The following is a 19,819-nucleotide window of genomic DNA, read 5'->3' on the forward strand; positions in this document are numbered from 1 at the left end:
CTTATTTCAAAGTCATTTGAATTTCTTTTAAAGTTTTTGTTTTGGAAAATCTAGAAGAAATAATGATTTGTCTTTGTTAGAAATATAGCTTGGTCTAATTTGTTATATAATCTAACAAAGTGTAGATTGGATTTTAACCTATTTAAAACATGTCAACAAAATTCAAAAATTAATCTTAATCAGGAAAAATTACTGATGTTCCATAAATTATTTTTTCAAAAAGATTCAAATTAGCTAGTTTTTCTCTTCATTTTTTTCAGTTCAATTTCGAATTTTAAAGTCAAAATTGAAGATAAACTATTTTTCAAAATTAAATTTTCATTTTTTTTCGGGTTTTTTCATTCTTTTAAACCGTTTGTTTTTTTCATCATTTATTCTCTACAAAAAAACCTTCCATAAAAGGAAAAAAATGTACGACGGAATGACAGACAGAAATACCCATTTTTTTTTATATATATAGATTTATTTATTCAAGGTAAATTGTGCAAATTTGCTATTTTTGGCAATTTATTTAAGTGTTGTATCAAACTGGTAGCCCTTTGCATTAATCAGTACCCAAGAAGTAGCTCTTGGTTTCAAAAAGGTTGGTGACCCCTGCCTTAGAGCATGATGTTACTCATCAACTTTAAAATACTTAATTCTTAAGAGTTAGATATCAAAATTCCTTTAATTAACTGTTTGACATGTGATAAGTCCAATGTGTGTACCTCTCACCCCAAGTCAGCTGAACTTGTACCTTTAGTAAATGAATGGATACAGCGGTATTTGTTCATTTAAGGCCTTTTATTTAATTTTTTTGTAAACATTTCAGATACATATCAGCAAGTGATCCAAGTTTCTTACTGGAGTAGGATTCCTCCAAATGCTTCATTTGCGCCACGTTTTTCTCATTATTCTAACTTCTCTCTGTATGTAAAATAGAAATCATAGTGAATATGGAAAAAAAAGTAACTACTAAAAGAAGACCAGCGGAGTGTTGCCAGAAGTACAACAAAAGTCCTGGTGAAATATATGTCTGTAATTCCTCAAGAATTAATTCCAAGGATCCGGTTGTCAGCTAATCATCATCTTCTTCATCCGAGTCCATCACCTTCTGCCTGTTGAACTGAGAAAAAGGATGATGATACATTACTACCAAATAATTGACAAGATGGATATCTGTGTTGTCCTAGTTGTGTTTTTACTTTGACCGTTGTGTTGTTTTTTGTTTGCTGACTGACTTTTTGTAGAATCTCTATCAGGCCGGAGTCTGAAATCTGACAAAAGAGGGGGAAAGCACATTCTTAGCAATACAGTGGTTATACTAAACTTATTCAAGTTTGATTTGACATTCCAATGACAAAAATCCAAATGATTCCACACATACCTCAATTTGAGAGTGTTTTGTGATAGATGTCTCTCAGCTAATAGTTATGCTTTAAATTGCAAGTAAAACTTTGAGTTACCATAATCCTCGCCATTAGATGGCATAGCAAATGTCACAGTGAACCCAGTAAAATGCGCCCTTAACCTTTGATCTTACATCCTATTATTAGTTTATAGCCAGAGATTGACATAACTTTGTTTTTCCAGGCATGGGGGGAAGAACATTAATTTGAAGGACAGTGTTGAGGAAAAAGTGGATCATATTCATTGAATTAAAGAAAGAAATCAAAAAAAGCTTGACAGAGTGTAGCTAAATTGACTAAGCAGTTGAAGTGTAGCACTGCTAGTCTGCATCATACTGAAGCAGGGGGAGTCTAAAACCAATCAAGTGTTATTGTGGCTGTGAGGATTCAGAAAACAGATTAAAAACATCTATAGTTCTACTACTGTATCTGCACAAAATTGTGAAACAGAGTGCAGACAGAGCGATTGTCTAAAAAGAAGGAATACGATTACGGCTTGAAAGGCCTCAAACAGAATTTGGATGTGAATAATGTGGATAACATTCTAATTGGCTCAGCGCATTTGGTATCAGGTGTGTCTGAATACATTTTTTCCTGTTTTTGTGACTTTTTTGAAAACATAGTGTTAATAAACAAGGACAAGTGTTTAGGTATGCCATTTAGGCATGGCATGTTGACATTAGCAAATCTCCCTTGCATTCCTCACCCCACAATAAGATGAGTGTAAACACTAAACAGACAACCTTTATAGCTTTTACAGTCAGTTGCTGTATAAACTTGTAGAAAAGATTAGGCATGAGAAGCTGACCTGAAAATATTGGAATACATATTGAAATAATATAAGATAATTGTGTTTTTTTTATAGTTTTACTGCTGTGAATACACTACTACCACAACAAAATTAGCATGTGCTTACTGTATGTAGTAGTATGATTTCAGTAATAAAAAAATTCATATTGATCTCCTTTAGGAACTGGCGCCACTTTACCCACATAACACTCCTTTGGGGGCGTTAGGTTGATCCTTGTATAGTTGTGCAAGTGTTTGTAGCGTTTCAGCATCTTTTGACACAGATTTATCTCAGATTTTCTATTTTTACATTATCATTTCATTCACTTTCACAGAAATTTTTAAAAATGCTTCCCGGTCTTAAATACTTTATACGTGTCCATCCACCAGCTTCAAGCACGCATTAAATTGATCGTTATGGACCTATGAATCGTAGATTTTGCACTCACCCATCTTATGCAAGTAATTCGGCTTTGTTGGCTTCTGTTTAGTTTTCTCTGCTGCTATGCTAAGCTGTAACACAGCACAGGGTTGCTGGTTCAATCCCCACCTTCTACCATCCTAGTCACGTCTGTTGTGTCCTTGGGCAAGACACTTCACCCTTGCTCCTGATGGGTCCTGGTGAGCGCCTTGCATGGCGGCTCCCGCCATCAGTGTGTGAATGTGTGTGTGAATGGGCGAATGTGGTAATACTGACAAAGCGCTTTGGGCTACTTAAAAAGGGGTAGAAAAGCACTATACAAGTACAACCCATTTACTATTTACCATCTGATGGTGCGTGATAAATTCTGACAAGGCAGCACAGGTAGCCTACTTTGGTTCCGTTTTGTAGTTACGTTATAGCATCCTCAAAAATGAAAACATTAATAAGAAAGACTGAAGTTTATGCATTTTTTAAATACAAGGACCGTTAATAAATTTTTAAGACCTTTTAAAATTGTATTGAAAACCTTTTTTGAATTTCAGACATTTTTCAGGCCTTACAGGGGAACTTCACTTTTTTTGGAATTTGAAATCAATCACAATCATTACGAGAGACAAGAACATGCATGTCTTTTTGTCATTAGAATTTTAAAGTTGAGTCTGATAAATAAGTGTTCACAGCCTTTGCTCAATACATTGTTGAAGCACATTTGGCAGCAACAAAGCCTCAAGCATTTTTGAACATGATGCCACAAGCTTGGGCTTTGGGCAGTTTCACCCATTCCTCTTTGCAGCACCTCTCGAGCTCCATCATATTGGATGGGAAGCGTTGGTTTTCATCCAGGATGTCTCTGTAAAATTATTTTCAAACTAAACACTAAATCGATGAGCAGCTTCAAAGATTGATTATTTTTCAAACAAAAAAAAAATTTAAATTAACATCGTAATATAGTTCATCCAAGTCGATTTTAAAGGGGAACATTATCACAATTTCAAAAGGGTTGAAAACAATAAAAATCAGTTCCCAGAGGCTTGTTTTATTTTTCAAAGTTTTTTTCAAAATTTTACACCTCCCGGAATATCCCTAAAAAAAGCTTTAAAGTTCTTGATTTTCGCTATTTGCGATGTGACTGTCCATTTCCCTGTGACGTCATACAGGGCTGCCAATACAAACAACATGGCGGTTTCCACAGCAAGATTTGGCGACATTAGCTCGGATTCAGACTCGGATTTCAGTGGCTTAAGCGATTCAACAGATTACGCATGTATTGAAACAGATGGCCGGAGTATGGAGGCAGATAGCGAAAACGAAATTGAAGAAGAAATTGAAGCTATTGAGTGAATAGCTATTGACGCTATTCGGCCATGGCATGGGTGTACCTAATGAAGTGGCCCACAGCACGGCTGCCTTATTAGCATCGCTGGTAAAATGTGCAGACCAAACGATCAGGACTTTCGCATCTTGTGACACCGGAGCAACTTAAATCCGTCGATTGGTAAGTGTTTGTTTCGCATTAAATGTGGGTATCTAGTTTCAAATGTACATACAGCTAGCGTAAATAGCATGTTAGCATCGATTAGCATAGCATGTTAGCATCGATTAGCTGGCAGTCATGCCGAGACCAAATATGTCTGATTAGCACATAAGTCAACGACATCAACAAAACTCACCTTTGTGATTTTGTTGACTTAATCGTTGCAAATGCATCTGCAGGTTATCCATACATCTCTGTGCCATGTCTGTCTTAGCATCGCCGGTAAAACGTGGAGACACTCTGGCACATTCAATGGGGGTCTGGCGGCAGACACTTTCGCATCTTCGGGCCAGTGGTGCAACTTGAATCCCCCCGTTAGTGTTGTTACACCCTCCGACAACACACCGACGAGGCATGATGTCTCCAAGGTTCCAAAAAATAGTCGAAAAAACGGAAAATAACAGAGCTGAGACCCAACGTTTACAATGGGTTGAAAATGAAAATAGAGGCTGTATTACCTTGGCGACGTCACATTCTGACGTCATCCCCTCCAGAGCAATAAACAGAAAGGCGTTCAATTCGCCAAAATTCACCCATTTAGAGTTCGGAAATCGGTTAAAAAAATACATGGTCTTTTTTCTGCAACATCAGGGTATATATTGATGCTTGCATAGGTTTGGTGATAATGTTCCCCTTAAAGCATCAGACATGATTTGCTTACCTTTCCTGCGATTGTCCCAAAGCGAGTCATTTGAATGAGATAATCCTCTACAGCCTTGGCCTTCTCCGGTTTTACCAAAGCTAGATTGTTCACTAAAGGGAGAAAACATGTGCGTTCGATCAAAATTTTGCAGATATAAGGCAGTATGTTAACCCACTACAAAAACATGTATTCTAATCATGTAATGTCCTATTCTACACAATTGGATTTGTAATTTGAGTGAAGAGATATGATTTGATGATAGGAAACACTTACATCTTGCACGAGCCGACTGATCTAGAACTTGAGACAATAGGGAGTTTCTCATATCAGCCTCTCTGTGGGGAGGACAAAAAGGCAAGTTCAACTGTCAGGGTTTCCCCTACATGTACATAGTTTTTGTACTTACATTTGTAAAGAAATTGACATCGATAATAAATATTGTCTTTCTTTTTATATGCAGTGAAGTGAGAAATCCATCTTGCGACTCACCTTTGTTTGGCCTCCTCTCCTTGCTGATTTTTTGAGGCATTCTGTAGCAAGATGAAAAAAAGAAACGCACTGTCACATTAAGGCAAACATAAAAATGAGTACATGACACCACACAGTCACCCCTAAAGGGCAGGGGTGCAACGATTAATCGATATATTGATTTATACTCCTTAGATTCAACTAAATCAATCCGTGCTCAGCAAGTTTACTTTCTGGAAGCTAGGTATCGATCCAAGATCATTTTAAAAGTGAATCGATCAATATTATCGATACAAGAGAAAGGAAAACATTGGATTGAGGAACGGCAGACTTAATATGAAGATTAAAACTTTTAGTGATACGAACGTCATCAAAACAAAAATGGCGAATAGTTGGATGGTTGAGAAAAGTCACAACAAACGCAAATTCCACAAGACAATATTATTATTAACAACAAAAAAACTTTCACCTACAGCACGATAGCAAAAGCCTCAACAAATACAAACGATACTATACAATAATATAAACAACTTTAAACCACAAGGGACACAACAAACACAACAAAGTGACAGCGGAACAAAATACAGTGAGGGACCAACTTCCGGAACACAACACCATGAAGCCACAACCCAACAACTGGCACGCGAGGAAAAGTAATTTAAATAGAAACCAAGATGGCTCCAAGAGGCTAAGTAAAATAGGAAACAAGGTGCCAACACCACCAAGAGGGATGAGGGGGCATACATGCTTCTGCACACCTGAGACGATGTCCATCGTTGAAACATGGACAGAGAACAGATACTGTGTGGCTGGTTCGGGTAACTTTATTTAGCAGGTAAATCTACTTTTAAAATTTTGGGTACTTTACTTTTATAGAAAATTTCTTAATTGTCAAAATGTGAGCAGAAAATATTTCTTCTTGATAATTCAACCTAAAGTGTTGGTTTATTCAAATACAATGTGAAGGCATTGGCATCCCAATTAGCCTGCACACCTGTGGGATGTTCCAAATAAGTGTTTGATGAGCATTCCTCAACTTTATCAGTATTTATTGCCACCTTTCCCAACTTCTTTGTCACGTGTTGCTGACATCAAATTTTAAAGCTGCAAAGAAAAAACTGTTTATCAGTTTGAACATCAAATATTTTGTCTTTGTAGCATATTCAACTGAATATGGGTTGAAAAGGATATGCAAATCCTTGTATTCTGTTTATATTTACATCTAACACAATTTCCCAACTCATACGGAAACGGGGTTTGTATCTATGATTCATTTATATCTAATTCCCTTACAAGAAATAACAGGATTATAGGAAACTCCACCTGCAGAGTCCAGTATCCAGTATTTATTACACAATTATACTGTTTGTTTTTTGCCTAAAATGTTACTAAATCAATTTCATCTCACTGAATCGTTTCAGACTGTATTGTTCTAAAAAGATAATATCGTCCATGAATCATATTTGCAACCACAAATTTTGACTTGAATCGTTGTTCATCATCATTTCTTTGTATTCCTTTCATGAGAATGCATATATGAAAGCCACGTACAGTTCATAATTTCATTGTTTTTGTTTCTTATACACTTCTATGATCAGAAAGGAGCAGATGAAATAATATTCATTTAATTCTCTGCCCCCTTTTTTAACACAAAGTATTTTAGATGACTTTATCACTGTTCTATCCACCAACACCCGAATTCCAACATACTTTTTAATTTGCAACTTTTTAAATCTTTTTTTAGAGGATTACATGCTTTCACATCAGCAACAGACAAGGACATTTGTTTCAAATTTGTTCACGCTCTTGGATGTTTATAAAGTCATACGGCCTTTCGTGATTCTCATCTTCAGACGTGAACACGAATAACTTTTGTAAGTCCTTTGGAAGAACTTTATTTCTAGCTTTGAACGTCACTAATAGAGTGTACAATTCTCTTTTAGTTTTAATAATCCTGACCTAATGTAGAGTGGATTTGTGTGGTCTTTATATCCTACTTTAAAAATATTATGAATTGCTCTTTTCTGTAAAAGAAATAAAGGCATTATGCTGCTGTGATAAGTATTTCCCCATATTTCTGCAAAATAATTGAAATAAGATAGAATAATTGAGTAACATAACATTCTCAGTGTATTACATGGGAAACTATTTAACCTTCGTCAAAATAAATAAGCTTTTAGATACTTTATTTTTCACATGCAATACATGTCATTGCATTGTCATTTTCATGTCAACTTTTAATCTAGGACAGGGGTCGGCAACTCGCGGCTCACGAACCGCATGCAGCTCTTTGATCGCTCTGACGTGGCTCAGCCGCATACTTGCCGACTGCCCCTGATTCTTCCAGAAGGTTTTCGGGTTACAGTGCCTCTCCCAGGGAAAACTTTCTACGATTTTCACCCACACGGCAATATTGAAATTCCCGCTCTCTGAAACATGTCATCGCGCCCGCCTTTACACATTGCTATCTACGTGCCGGCCGGCCACATGTAATATGTGGCCTCTGTTACAACACAAAAGGGACTGCAAGGCATACTTGTTCAACAGCCATACTGGTTACACTGAGGTTTGTGATCTAAACAACTTTAACACTGCTACTAATATGTGCCACACTGTAAACCCACACCAAACAAGATTGAGAAACACATTTCGGGAGAACATCCGCACCATAACACAACATAAACACAACAGAACAAATACCCAGAATCCCATGCATCCTTAACTATTCAAGGCTACATTATACACCCTTCTACAACCAAACCCTGCCCACCTCAACCGACGCACGGTTGTTTATATCACAACCCTCAGTGTAACCTGTATGGCTGTTGAACAAGTATGCCTTGCAGTCACTTCCATGCGAGTACAGAAACCACATTCAACATGTGACTGGGCTGACAAGCCGTTAGTTCAGGTTGTAGAGGACACTAAAGACAGTGTCATCATAACATGCTCTTATTATTGATGGTTGGGTGAAAAGCAGAAAATACCCCATCCATCCATCCATTTTCTACCGCTTATTCCCATTTGGGGTCGCGGGGGGCGCTGGCGCCTATCTCAGCTACAATCGGGCGGAAGGCGGGGTACACCCTGGACAAGTCGCCACCTTAATCGCAGGACCAGCAGCAGATACTTGAGAGAATATTTGCTCTCTAATTCGGAAGTTTCCCAGACAAATTGCGTTGGCAAGTATGCTGCTGTCAAGCGTCACTCACATAAAACTTGCGGGTCGCACTAACATTTAATTTTCAAATTAATGTGTTTGATTTTCATATGGCTTCACGGTGGCAGAGGGGTTAGTGCGTCTGCCTCACAATACGAAGGTCCTGCAGTCCTGGGTTCAAATCCAGGCTCGGGATCTTTCTGTGTGGAGTTTGCATGTTCTCCCCGTGAATGCGTGGGTTCCCTCCGGGTACTCCGGCTTCCTCCCACTTCCAAAGACATGCACCTGGGGATAGGTTGATTGGCAACACTAAATTGGCCCTAGTGTGTGAATGTGAGTGTGAATGTTGTCTGTCTATCTGTGTTGGCCCTGCGATGAGGTGGCGACTTGTCCAGGGTGTACCCCGCCTTCCGCCCGATTGTAGCTGAGATAGGCGCCAGCGCCCCCCGCGACCCCGAACGGGAATAAGCGGCAGAAAATGGATGGATGGATGGATGGATGATTTTCATATTAAGGTGTGACCCCTGCTTTATTCATAACGCAAAGCAGAAAAAACTCTGTATGCAATATCATTTCATATTAAATTTCAAAAGTGTTTTGTGGCTCCCATTGTTTTCTTTATTTGGTAAAACGGGTCAAAATGTCTCTTTAAGCGGTAAAGGTTGTCGACCCCTGATCTAGGATGACCCCAATAAATCTGATTTCACACACTTTCTCAATTTTTTACATTGTTTATGGATAAAGTAACTTCTACCTTATTAAAACCAATCGTTACAGCCCTACTTAAGGTTTCCCTCATCATTCAATACTATATAAAATCAGTATATATACATACATATACATACATACATATATATATATATATATATATATATATATATATATATATATATATATATATATATATATGTGTTAATTGGATTATCCAGGGAATAGTGCTCGATACTGTGGTAGAGCGCAATATGTATGTGTGGGAAAAATCACAAGACTACTTCATCTCTACAGAACTGTTTCATGAGGGCTTCCCTTATGAAACAGTTCTGTGGAGATGAAGTAGTCTATATATATATATGTGTATTAGAGATGCGCAGTTTGCGGTCTTATCCGCGGAGTCCGCGGGTAAACCGCGGGTCGGGCGGTTGACATGACGAAAAAATACATTTTAATTAGATTCGGGCGGGTGGCGGTTGAACCATCCGGAAATATTTGATATACATGGTTCTGGAATCAGTATCCTTTGCCATTCAAAGAGCCATTTATGACCCGTGTCATAAAGCGAAGAAGTCAATAGGAGACGATATTATTCTCTTGAATGACTACCGGCAGTCACTCAGATATTAAGTATTAGTGCGTGCTATGAAGCCATTGACTTTGTCGCCTACTACAACATGTACAATCTGCTTGTCAGTCCAGCATCATGTTGTGTGTGGTTTCCGCGGCAACACGCACATGACTGCAAGGCATACTGGGTGACACAGAGTACACTAATGGTTTTGATATAAACAATTTTAACACTCTTAGTAATATGCACCACGCTTTGAAGCCACACCAATTAAGAACGACAAACACATTTCGGGAGAACATCCTCACAGTAACACAACATAAACGCAACACAAATATATACCCATAATCCTTTGTATTCATGACGCTTCCTGACTATTTTATACACCCCAAACCCCGCCACCCCCCCTGCGTCGGTAAGGTGGGCGGGGTTGGGGGTGTAAAATATATTCAGGAAGTGTCATGAATACAAAGGATTATGGGTATTAGTTGTGTTGCATTTATGTTGTGTTACTGTGAGGATGCTCTACCGAAATGTGTTTGTCAATCTTGTATTGTGTGGCTTCACAGCGTGGTGCATATTAGTAAGTGTTAAAGTTGTTTATATCACAACCATCAGTGTACTCTATCACCCAGTATGCCTTTCAATCTCATACGTGTGACTGTGGAAGCTAAACACAACATGTTGCTGGACCAACAATTGGTTTGTACATGTTGAAGATTTCAAAGGCAATGGTTTCACAGCATATCCATATTCTTGTCATCAGGATGAACACTACTGAATAGTCGCGAGAACGCTAGCGGCTCCAATTGATTTCATTACTCTATGAAACAGGTTTAAATAGCTCTGTGAGTGGTAAAGGTGGCCAACCTCTGATGTAATTCAGCGGGCGGTTGGCGGGCGGGTACGGTCCTAATAAAATGTTGGTTCGGGTGGGCGGCGGGTGGATGACGACTTTGATGATGCGGATAATATAATTGCCTATCTGCGCATCTCTAATATATATATATATATATAGGGACGCCGTGGGAGAGTGGCTGTGCGCAACCCGAGGGTCCCTGGTTCAATCCCTACCTAGTACCAACCTTGTCACGTCCATTGTGTCCTGAGCAAGACACTTGCCCCTTACTCCTGATGGGTGCTGGTTAGCGCCTTGCATGGCAGCTCCCGCCATCAGTGTGTGAATGTGTGTGTGAATGTGTAAATGTGGAAGTAGTGTCAAAGCGCTTTGAGTACCTTGAAGGTAGAAAAGCGGTATACAATTATAACCCATCTACCATAATGTATAGCAAGTGTGGTCCCCAACATCCATCCATCCATTTTACAACTGCGTATTCCCTTTGGGGTCGCTGGTGCCTATCTCAGCTACATATGCTGTGTTTTGTGATTTGGTGATGTATTACTTAAAGTGTATGTATTAGCTGATGTTTATGCGTTGAAGCACTTGTTAATTCAACAGACCAAAGTGTAAATAAAAATATTAATGCACATAACAGCATGGAAGTACATGCTTCAATCCCACTTGACCAGGAAAGGGGTGTACACTGTCATGCCAACATCGCTAGCAGCTAATAAACATTGGGGGAATTTTCGATTTTTTAACCTTTGTCCAATTTGAGGAATTATATTATATATAATCTCATTATATCACCGACGTGCCGCCCAGATGACAGTTTTATTTTACCACAAGAGCTACAAACCTTTTTGAAGTCACATCTCCTTGTTAGGTGAGAGCTAGGCTAACACGCTTCCAAAAACAAAGCTTTCTTACCCCGTGCTTTGCCTGTAGCTCTGCCATTCTTTGCCGCCTGATTGTTTCTAATTCGTCGTCAGCCATGGTTTTGGTACAAGTGGACTCAAATGATGAGAATGTAACAAAGACGCTAAACTTGCAGCCCACAGGCCAGGCCCTGACTACCCAGTAGGAGCAAGCTAGCTCGCTCGCTCAAGGGAGAGTAGTCAAATATCGATCGACCGCAGACAGGCAAAGGCAATCGAAGAAAGCTGGATTCGATCACCATTTGGTGACAAAAAAAACAAAAAACTTCTGGTTTTGTTGAAATGTTTGGTCGGTTCAATGTGTTCGTGTTTATTTCTGTGCAACTTTTACAGCATACAGATTTACTTACTACATTACAACTATCCCTTCTTGCCATAACCATCGATGTAGCAGCCATGCAAGTGGAATGCCTACAAGGCGGCCATCTTGGTGGGGGCACACGTTCCCGTTTTATATGATCAATCAATCAAATTTTATTTATCAGGCCCTTAATTACAAGTGTCTTGAAGTGCCTCACAAACAATGTCTTGTATGAATCGTAACTTGTTCATTTATCAACATATTTTTTTTTGTTTTACTTCATTTTCGAGGCATACAAATATGGTATTATTACACATTTATTTTTGGTGTCCTGGGCATGACGTTCAAGTGCATCTGAAAGTGGAGGTGTCACGCCAAATTTCTTCCCCCCCTACAAAAACCTTCCCCCCGGAAGACATTTGGCGTGACAGCCCCTCTAATGCCTGAAGGACCCCAACGAGGGCGTGATAATACCACGGTATATGACTCTTAAGGGTTACAGCTGCAAAATTAGCGAAGCAAAAATAGCTTGAAAGGTTAGCATGCTGGAACGCTAATATTTTTTCCTCGCCGTTATTTTTCCACCAATGACAATCAGCCAATTATAATGCTTTTAAAACAGGCAGCTGTGTGGGCTGCTTTAAGCAAGTTATATGACTCTTAAAGGTGACAGCTGCAAAGTTAGCGAAGCAAAAATAGCTTGAAAGGTTAGCATGCTGGAATGCTAATATTTTTTCTTCACCGTTCTTTTTCACCAATGACAATCAGCCAATTATAATGCTTTTAAAACAGGCAGCTGTGTGGGCTGCTTTAGGTCCTTCCACCTTCATTGGGGTCCTTCAGGCATTAGAGGGGCTGTCACGCCAAATTTCTTCCGGGGGGAAGGTTTTAGTAGGGGGAAGAAATTTGGCGTGACAGCTCCTTATGGGTTCTTGGGGCACGAGGAGGTTAACCCCTTTACCACTGTTACCCCAGGTGGCCCTTGGCAAAGATTAATTACCTGACTGCCCCCTAGCCAGGGATACGGTGAAGACCTCAACGGCGGAGCAGGCGGAAGACGGTAGATGTATGAACCACCACAACGGCTGCGATGGCGGAAGAAGGCACCCCCACATCCATGTGGGCCCAGTTATGAGGAAATAACAATCCAAAACCTTAAAGGTGGAACAGGCGAAGGATGACTGCTAATCCTATGGAGCGTCACAACGGCTGGGATGGCGGATGAAGGCTGCAGCAGAAAAGGGTCCCCAGTCGTCTTGGACTCCATGCCACTGGACCCTGACCCGATCTGTCAAGGATCGTGTGGTGACTGTCTGAGCACCAGTCCCCTCTCGTTAAACAAAGTCACGCACAGGCATCCTCCTTATATCTGTCAGTAGACTCCATGTGGAAGTGCTAAAAAACTACAACAGAAATGGTGGGGAGAAGACTCAGTCAAAGTAGAGGCACATAAATAAGACCACCCTCAAAACAGCGCATTCCAAAAAGACGGCCAGAAAGTGGTTTAAAGACAGTCTGTGAAACATCATCTATGCAAAATACGGCATATACAGTACATGTAGACCACAAGAAATGTTTTATACATAGAACAAAAAATCATAATATGGCCCCTTTAAGGCATGTGTCATGCTGTTTAAATACAATTTAATATACAGTTGACAGTATGATCTGTCTTTGCTGGAGAGTGCATATGTTTTTAGTAGAGAATAATTGGACTTTATTCATCACATATACAAGGATAGTAAAATGTATCCCTGCATTTAACCAATCAGTTTGAAAGCGATGGGTAGCCAATGTGTGGCACCATTGGACTGGATCCCTTCCGTATGTAGGTCAGTAAAGCATGCGTAAAGTCAGTCATTTTCTTTACTAATGATGAAACGTAACATGGAGCATGTGAAATTTGTTTGTGTACATGGACATATACATTGGTAATGAATGTCAGATTGCAAAGGTTAGGACAGAGATATTAGCTCCCTCTGTAAGTACTGTATGAGAAGCGACTCAGGAGCAGAGGTATATGATACTTTTGGCTTGGGTCCTTGATAGTGAAGACAATCTGAAACAACATAAATACAACATTTAGTAATTTAATTGAAAACGATATAGTTTGTCATTTCAATAGAGCAAAATAAGAATTTACTGCAGCACATACAAGAGATATACATGGTTTTACTGAAAATTATTTTTTTACTTTGCTGATAATATGCTGCTCTTATTTTGAAGTCATGTTAGTTGAGACTGAAAGACATGCACCTGGGGATAGGTTGATTGTCAACACTAAATTGGTGTGTTAATGTGAGTGTCAATGGTTGTCTGTCTCTCTGTGTTGGCCCTGTGATGAGGTGGTGACATGTGCAGGGTGTACCCTGCCTTCCGACAGAGCGCAGCTGGGTTAGCCTCCAGCCCCCAGTAACCCAAAAAAGGACAAGCAGTATAAAACGAATGGATGCAAGATAGAATCAACAGCGCCTCTGATGGTTACAGCTAAGTAGTGCACTATATTTAGTTCCAGTTGCTTTAAGATACAACCACACTACAAAAACAAATAAAAAAATTAATTAGTTGTTCAACTTGTCTCACCTCAACATAAGGGTAAAAGGAGGTCTCCCCCAAACTGTCCCAATATGGAGCAGTTTCAAAGCGCAGTTTGTACACACCAGACAGAAACATTTCTTGTGTGATAAGCCCAGGGCAACGGCCGTCTGAATTTGTCGTCCTACAGAGACAACATTTGGAAAATAAACTCTTTTTGTTCAGAGGTTTCTTCTCATACATTCAATTTCATTCATTTAATAGATAGCCATTTTACCCAGTCGTGATAACCATCCATGTCTCAGATGAGGGGTCCAGTCGATGTAGGTTGAGGGCCATGTTGGATCCTGGAAGCCCGTTGGCAGTATTTAACACATGTGTGGTTAGAGGGCTTGGAGACGCTGCCATTGCTCTGATCTACAAGACAGATACATTTATAGCCAGCTGGATGCACAGGCTGCAGGATTTTTTGTGTATACAGGGTTAAAATATAATTTCTATTCAAAAGACTCCTTTAATGGTGACACAATTGGCATTTATTTCATAGTTCTGCACCTGAAAATGCCAGTTAATATCCCCCCCAAAATAGAAACAATGGTGATTTTAGGCTTGTTTTCTAATGAGTCTCTGCACAGTTTGGAATGCCCAATTTTGGCTCCAACTTGGGAGCTTTGTGCTGATGTCCCGTACAGAAGACTGGAGGCAATCACAAATTGCGTAGTAAGTGTTGGTAGAGTGGCCATGCCAGCAACTTGAGGGTTCCAGGTTCAATGACCGCTTCCGCCATCTTAGTTAGTGCCGTTGTGTCCTTGGGCAAGACACTTTACCCACCTGCTCCCAGGGCCACCCACACTGGTTTAAATGTAACTTAGATATTGGCTTTCACTATGTAAACGCTTTGAGTCAGTAGAGAAAAGCGCTATATAATTATAATTCACTTCACTTCACTTCACATGCAAACCATGTGAAGGCACAACCTCTGTTAAACATTGATTTAAAGACCTACTGAAATTATTTAAATGGGGATAGCAGGTCCATTCTATGTGTTATACTTGATCATTTCGCGATATTGCCATATTTTTGCTGAAAGGATTTAGTAAAGAACATCGACGATAAAGTTGGCAACATTTGGTCACTAAAAGAAAAGCTCTGCCTTTACCGGAAGTCGCAGACGATGACGTCACCCGTTGATGGCCCCTCACATATTCACATTGTTTTTAATGGGAGCCTCCAACAAAAAGAGCTATTCGGACCGAGAAAACCAAAATTTCCCCATTAATTTGAGCGGGGATGAAAGATTCGTGTTTGAGGATATTGATAGCGACGGACTAGAAAAAAAAAAAAATCTGGTTAAAAAAAAAAACTTGATTGCATTGGGACGGATTCAGATGTTTTTAGACACATTTACTAGGATCATTCTGGGAAATCCCTTATCTTTCTATTGTGTTGCTAGTGTTTTAGTGAGTTTAATAGTACCTGACAGTCGGAGGGGTTTGTCCACGGGTGTCTGACGGAAGTCGACGCCAGCTGTATGGACGGCACAAGCTCAGCTGATCTCCGGTAAGTGGCGACTTTTTACCACAATTTTCTCACCGAAAACTGCTGGTTGACAAGTGGTCGGGATCCATGTTCGCTTGACCGCTCTGATCCATAGGAAAGTTTCACCTCCGGGAACTTTAAACAAGGTATCACCGTGTGTTTGTGTGGCTAAAGGCTAAAGCTTCCCAACCCCATCTTTGTACTTTGACGTCTCCATTATTAATTGAACAAATTGCAAAAGATTCAGCAACACAGATCTCCAAAATACTGTGTAAGTATGCCGTTAAAGCAGACGACTTTTAGCTGTGTGTGTGCGCAGCGCTCATATTTCCTAACAGTCCGTGACGTCACACATACACGTTTTCAACAGGACACTTTGCGGGAAATTTAAAATTACAATTTAGTAAACTAAAAAGAATATTTCATCATTGATATATAAACTATCAGACTGCGTGGTTGGTAGTAGTGGGTTTCAGTAGGCCTTTAACTACACATGGAACTACATGTGCCTTGTTTATAACAAATACTTAGGCCTACTCCACTACTGTATTTAAATGTTGGTCATTATGGTGGTACTTGGAGAGCTAAGTGTTTTCTGAGGTGGTACTTGGCGAACAAAGTTTGAGAATCACTAATCTAGATGATACGTGTGCTTACCTTATTTTCAAGCAGAATATGACCCTGCAGTCGATGTAGCCTGTGCGCGCTCATGTGCACTGGTACTGTATGTCCCACAGTCCAACAGCACAGCATCACATCACTTTTCATACTAATGCTACTGCTCACGTGTCCCTGCTTGCTGGTTTGTCAACACTGAACCCGTTGTGCAAGAACTCTTTGCACAACTGAGCTCCTCCTCATATTTGCCTGAAGCACTTTGTACTTGAAGAAGCAGACGCTTCTGTGTCAGATGCAAACGCATATGAGATGAATCAGGTCAGTGATTTACCATATGAAGTTAAGTTTGAGGTCAAACTGCACAACTACACCTGATTATTGTCAACCGCTTTACTACACTGCAGTGGTTGAGTTCAGTTAACGTGTACAGACACGTGTTGCCATCACATCTCACATGATGGTTCTGCTCTTCCAGTAGTTTCATGTGTATTTGCTACGCTGCCTGGTACTCAGAATTCATCAAATACGGCTGCAAAATTATACTTTCACGAAATAACAGCATGTTTTACTTCAAGTTTATGCCTTGCAGTATGTTTGGAACTATATTTAGACATATTATTTTGGATTATTTCGTTGTCAAAAATTGTGTTTGTCTATCTGTGTACCCGACCTTAAGCCTGAATGCAGCTGGGATAGGCTCCAGCGACCATAAGAGGGACAAGCGGTAGGAAATGAATGGATGGATTACAAGTTCAACACTTTGAAATTTAGCAATCAAAAAGTTAAATGTTTCTAACTTTGAGCATGTTGCCAACATCTAGGACAAACTGAAATGAGTGCAAACTTGCAAATGTGACTCAGAAGTACAAGAAAACAAGATGACAACCGGACAGCACTGTTTCCATTATCAGCTTTGTGTTAATCGTCAAATTAGAAAACTACATTTTATTATTTACCTAATGAACATTTATTACCACTTGAACACACACAAAAGTAAAGGAAATTGGTACACAGATGAGTACTAATACCAACGGCTCCTAATACTGTACGTTGGTTTCCTTGGTTTAGTTACACCCATGGAGCGACAACAATATAGACATGGCTCTGATGACTACGACCACAATAATAAACACATTATTATTGCAGTTTAAATAGATACTGCAAATAATTTAGCATTAAATACTGTCTAAATACTTACATTTACAAGAAAATTGGCATACCGTTTTTCCTTGAATTGCCGCAGGACATATAGTATGCGCCTGCCTTGAATTACTGCCGGGTCAAACTCGCTTCCCAAAATAATTAGGGCATGCTTAGTATTACCGCCTGGTCAAACTCGTGACACTTCCCCTGTCATCATTTTCAAAATGGAGGAGGCTGATTTCAATACCGATAATTTGAAATCGCATAAAGGGAAGATTAAGAGTTATTCAGTAGGATTTAAGGTCCAAGCTTACATCGCACTCAAATTTTTACTGCATATCTTTGGTAAGTGCCGGAGTGGGAAGAGGTTTTAAATTAATTAGCGCCCCGGCGGCAATTCAAGGAAATACGGTAATCACAGTTTGGCCTTTGTTCTTTATTTTGCCTGTGTTCGGTGTTACTTTCTGTCCTGGTCCTCTTATTTTGGTAGTATTTCGTGTTTAGTCTCTAGCCCTTTGCGGTGCTATGCATCACACGCATGTGTTTTTCAGCACCTTTACTTTCTGTTCCTTGTCCTGCCAGCACACTTGTTCCACATTGTTAATTAGTTCTGTTTAGTTCCAATTTATTTACTCCTTCTGTGCTGGTTTATTTGCTACTGTATGGCATAGTGTTGATACCCAAGTTCTTGCTCGACATGAAATACGTTTCTTCTCCATGGTACCTAATTAAATGACCTGTTGACTGGACATCGCTTGCCTTCACTGCATCATGGGGTCACACCAACAGCAACCATGTGCAACTGTGACAATAGTCCAAATTTATATTTCTCACTCTTATATTTCTTTAGACAAATACTTCCTGCCACCATGTTTGGGTCAGTGAAATAACTACACACTCTCATGAACTGTGGGGTCAATATGAAAATACCTTTACTAGTGACAATGAGTATTTCCACTTGGGCCATTTCAGGAAAGCCAACAAAAACATGAAACACCAAATGACTTATAATAATACTTTTGTTTTGTAGGTCTCTTTTGAAAAAAAAAAAAAAAAAAAAGAAGTGAAATCAAACAGCTGACACTTACAGTTAAGTTTACAATAATGCACACCACTACACGCCAATCTGGTCTTGGCACACCTTAATGCCAACATCAAGGTTGTACAGAGTTGTAGCATTCTAATTCTTTAAAAGTACTATAATAGCATACTAACACATACATAATTATACAACTGCCCCCTCTTTCTTGGTCAAATGCAGAATAACTGATTCATATTTATAATTGTACAGTGTGTTTGATATCCTAAACGTATGGAGTGACAGGTTTGATTTCCGTGTAAACATTACATACTGCATTCTGAAAATACTAAGAATACTAAGATTTACTGTTATTGAGGTGTGCACATTGTTTCAACAGCCTATGCTTATTCAGAACTCATCATTCTGTGACGTAGACTGTAAAATTATATCCCTTCTAAAGCATGTTTTTGATTAGACAATGAACATGCTCGCACTTTTAGTAATACTCTACATGAATAACGATGTAATAACCCTCACATGTCATATTCAGCTCTGTAATGAACAGAAATGACTACATAATGTTCACATCAGGGCAGCCCAATTTGTCATCTGGATAACCTGCTAAACACTGCAATATTTAAATTATTGCAGGAGCCTCTGTTCATGCAAATACACTACAGTACAATTGGAATGCATACGGCTGCCTCCAGATGTCCTTTTCTACTACTCTGGTAATAAGATTTAACTCTTTCCTGCTGGACGGTGTATGAATACGTGGTGTGAGAGCAAATTTTCATTTGTGTTACGTTTTTTTCCTCACTACAATTGCAGATACAGAACACAAACGGTAGTCAATTTTACAGTTCCACTTGATATGTGCACTCCCAGTGGCGCTTAGAATAAAGATGTTGGCTTGATAGTTTGCTGCTGTTGTCCTCACACATTTGGCACTTCATTCATGTCATGATGTCTTCTTCAAGCCTCATATTTCCTCTTCGGGGTCCGAGTTGTGATTGCTCATCTGTCGCAGTGACGATACAAAATAAAACAAAGAGATATTCCATGAAACTGCATACTCGCAACTTGATTCCACATTCATATCTTTATCCATGATATCATTTAGAGGGGATATGCACTTTTAAAAATGTTTGCCCATCATCCATAATCCTTATGTGAGACGAGCACACACATATTT

The 19,819-nt window shown here is 39.5% G+C and overlaps 3 protein-coding genes and 1 long non-coding RNA gene across 6 annotated transcripts in view; 1 reads left to right on the plus strand and 3 right to left on the minus strand.

The window, feature by feature from the left end:
- Positions 1-764: 764 nt before the first annotated feature.
- Positions 765-11,657, minus strand: pdcd5 (programmed cell death 5). Its single transcript, XM_061881369.1, has 6 exons — positions 11,460-11,657; positions 5,268-5,308; positions 5,052-5,113; positions 4,797-4,888; positions 1,185-1,256; positions 765-1,105 (listed from the first exon to the last, which is right to left on the minus strand). The coding sequence occupies exons 1-6, from the start codon at positions 11,523-11,525 to the stop codon at positions 1,058-1,060; spliced, it is 381 nt and encodes a 126-aa protein (XP_061737353.1). The 5' UTR covers positions 11,526-11,657; the 3' UTR covers positions 765-1,057.
- A 1,963-nt stretch (positions 11,658-13,620) lies between these two features.
- Positions 13,621-16,658, minus strand: uraha (urate (5-hydroxyiso-) hydrolase a). The gene is made up of 4 exons (XM_061881354.1): positions 16,500-16,658; positions 14,581-14,720; positions 14,352-14,487; positions 13,621-13,827 (listed from the first exon to the last, which is right to left on the minus strand). The coding sequence occupies exons 1-4, from the start codon at positions 16,608-16,610 to the stop codon at positions 13,738-13,740; spliced, it is 477 nt and encodes a 158-aa protein (XP_061737338.1). The 5' UTR covers positions 16,611-16,658; the 3' UTR covers positions 13,621-13,737.
- Positions 16,651-19,819, plus strand: part of LOC133539211 (uncharacterized) — a 38,070-nt gene continuing 34,901 nt past the window's right edge. The window contains exon 1 of the long non-coding RNA XR_009803206.1: positions 16,651-16,778. This is a non-coding gene — a long non-coding RNA (uncharacterized LOC133539211). The remainder of the gene's footprint in view (positions 16,779-19,819) is intronic.
- The window catches only part of si:dkey-234i14.2 (heterogeneous nuclear ribonucleoprotein C), a 156,956-nt gene continuing 155,648 nt past the window's right edge, over positions 18,512-19,819 (minus strand). For all 3 annotated transcript variants that reach the window (XM_061881334.1, XM_061881326.1, XM_061881342.1), the window contains one exon: positions 18,512-19,645. In XM_061881334.1, the coding sequence (XP_061737318.1) occupies positions 19,607-19,645 (39 nt within the window). In that variant the 3' untranslated portion in view covers positions 18,512-19,606. The remainder of the gene's footprint in view (positions 19,646-19,819) is intronic.

The sequence above is a fragment of the Nerophis ophidion genome, linkage group LG02, assembly GCF_033978795.1.
Source record: "Nerophis ophidion isolate RoL-2023_Sa linkage group LG02, RoL_Noph_v1.0, whole genome shotgun sequence".
NCBI classification, from domain to species: domain Eukaryota; kingdom Metazoa; phylum Chordata; class Actinopteri; order Syngnathiformes; family Syngnathidae; genus Nerophis; species Nerophis ophidion.

Coding starts and splice junctions, on each gene's coding strand:
- pdcd5 (XM_061881369.1), bottom strand. CDS start 11,525: ATGGCTGACGACGAATTAGAAACAATCAGGCGGCAAAGAATGGCAGAG. Junction 5,309..11,459: donor AGCTACAGGCAAAGCACGGG/GTAAGAAAGCTT, acceptor ATCTTGCTACAG/AATGCCTCAAAAAATCAGCA. Junction 1,106..1,184: donor AAAACAACACAACGGTCAAA/GTAAAAACACAA, acceptor CCTTTTTCTCAG/TTCAACAGGCAGAAGGTGAT.
- uraha (XM_061881354.1), bottom strand. CDS start 16,610: ATGAAAAGTGATGTGATGCTGTGCTGTTGGACTGTGGGACATACAGTA. Junction 14,721..16,499: donor ATATTCTGCTTGAAAATAAG/GTAAGCACACGT, acceptor TCTGTCTTGTAG/ATCAGAGCAATGGCAGCGTC. Junction 13,828..14,351: donor CCTTTTACCCTTATGTTGAG/GTGAGACAAGTT, acceptor ATGTTGTTTCAG/ATTGTCTTCACTATCAAGGA.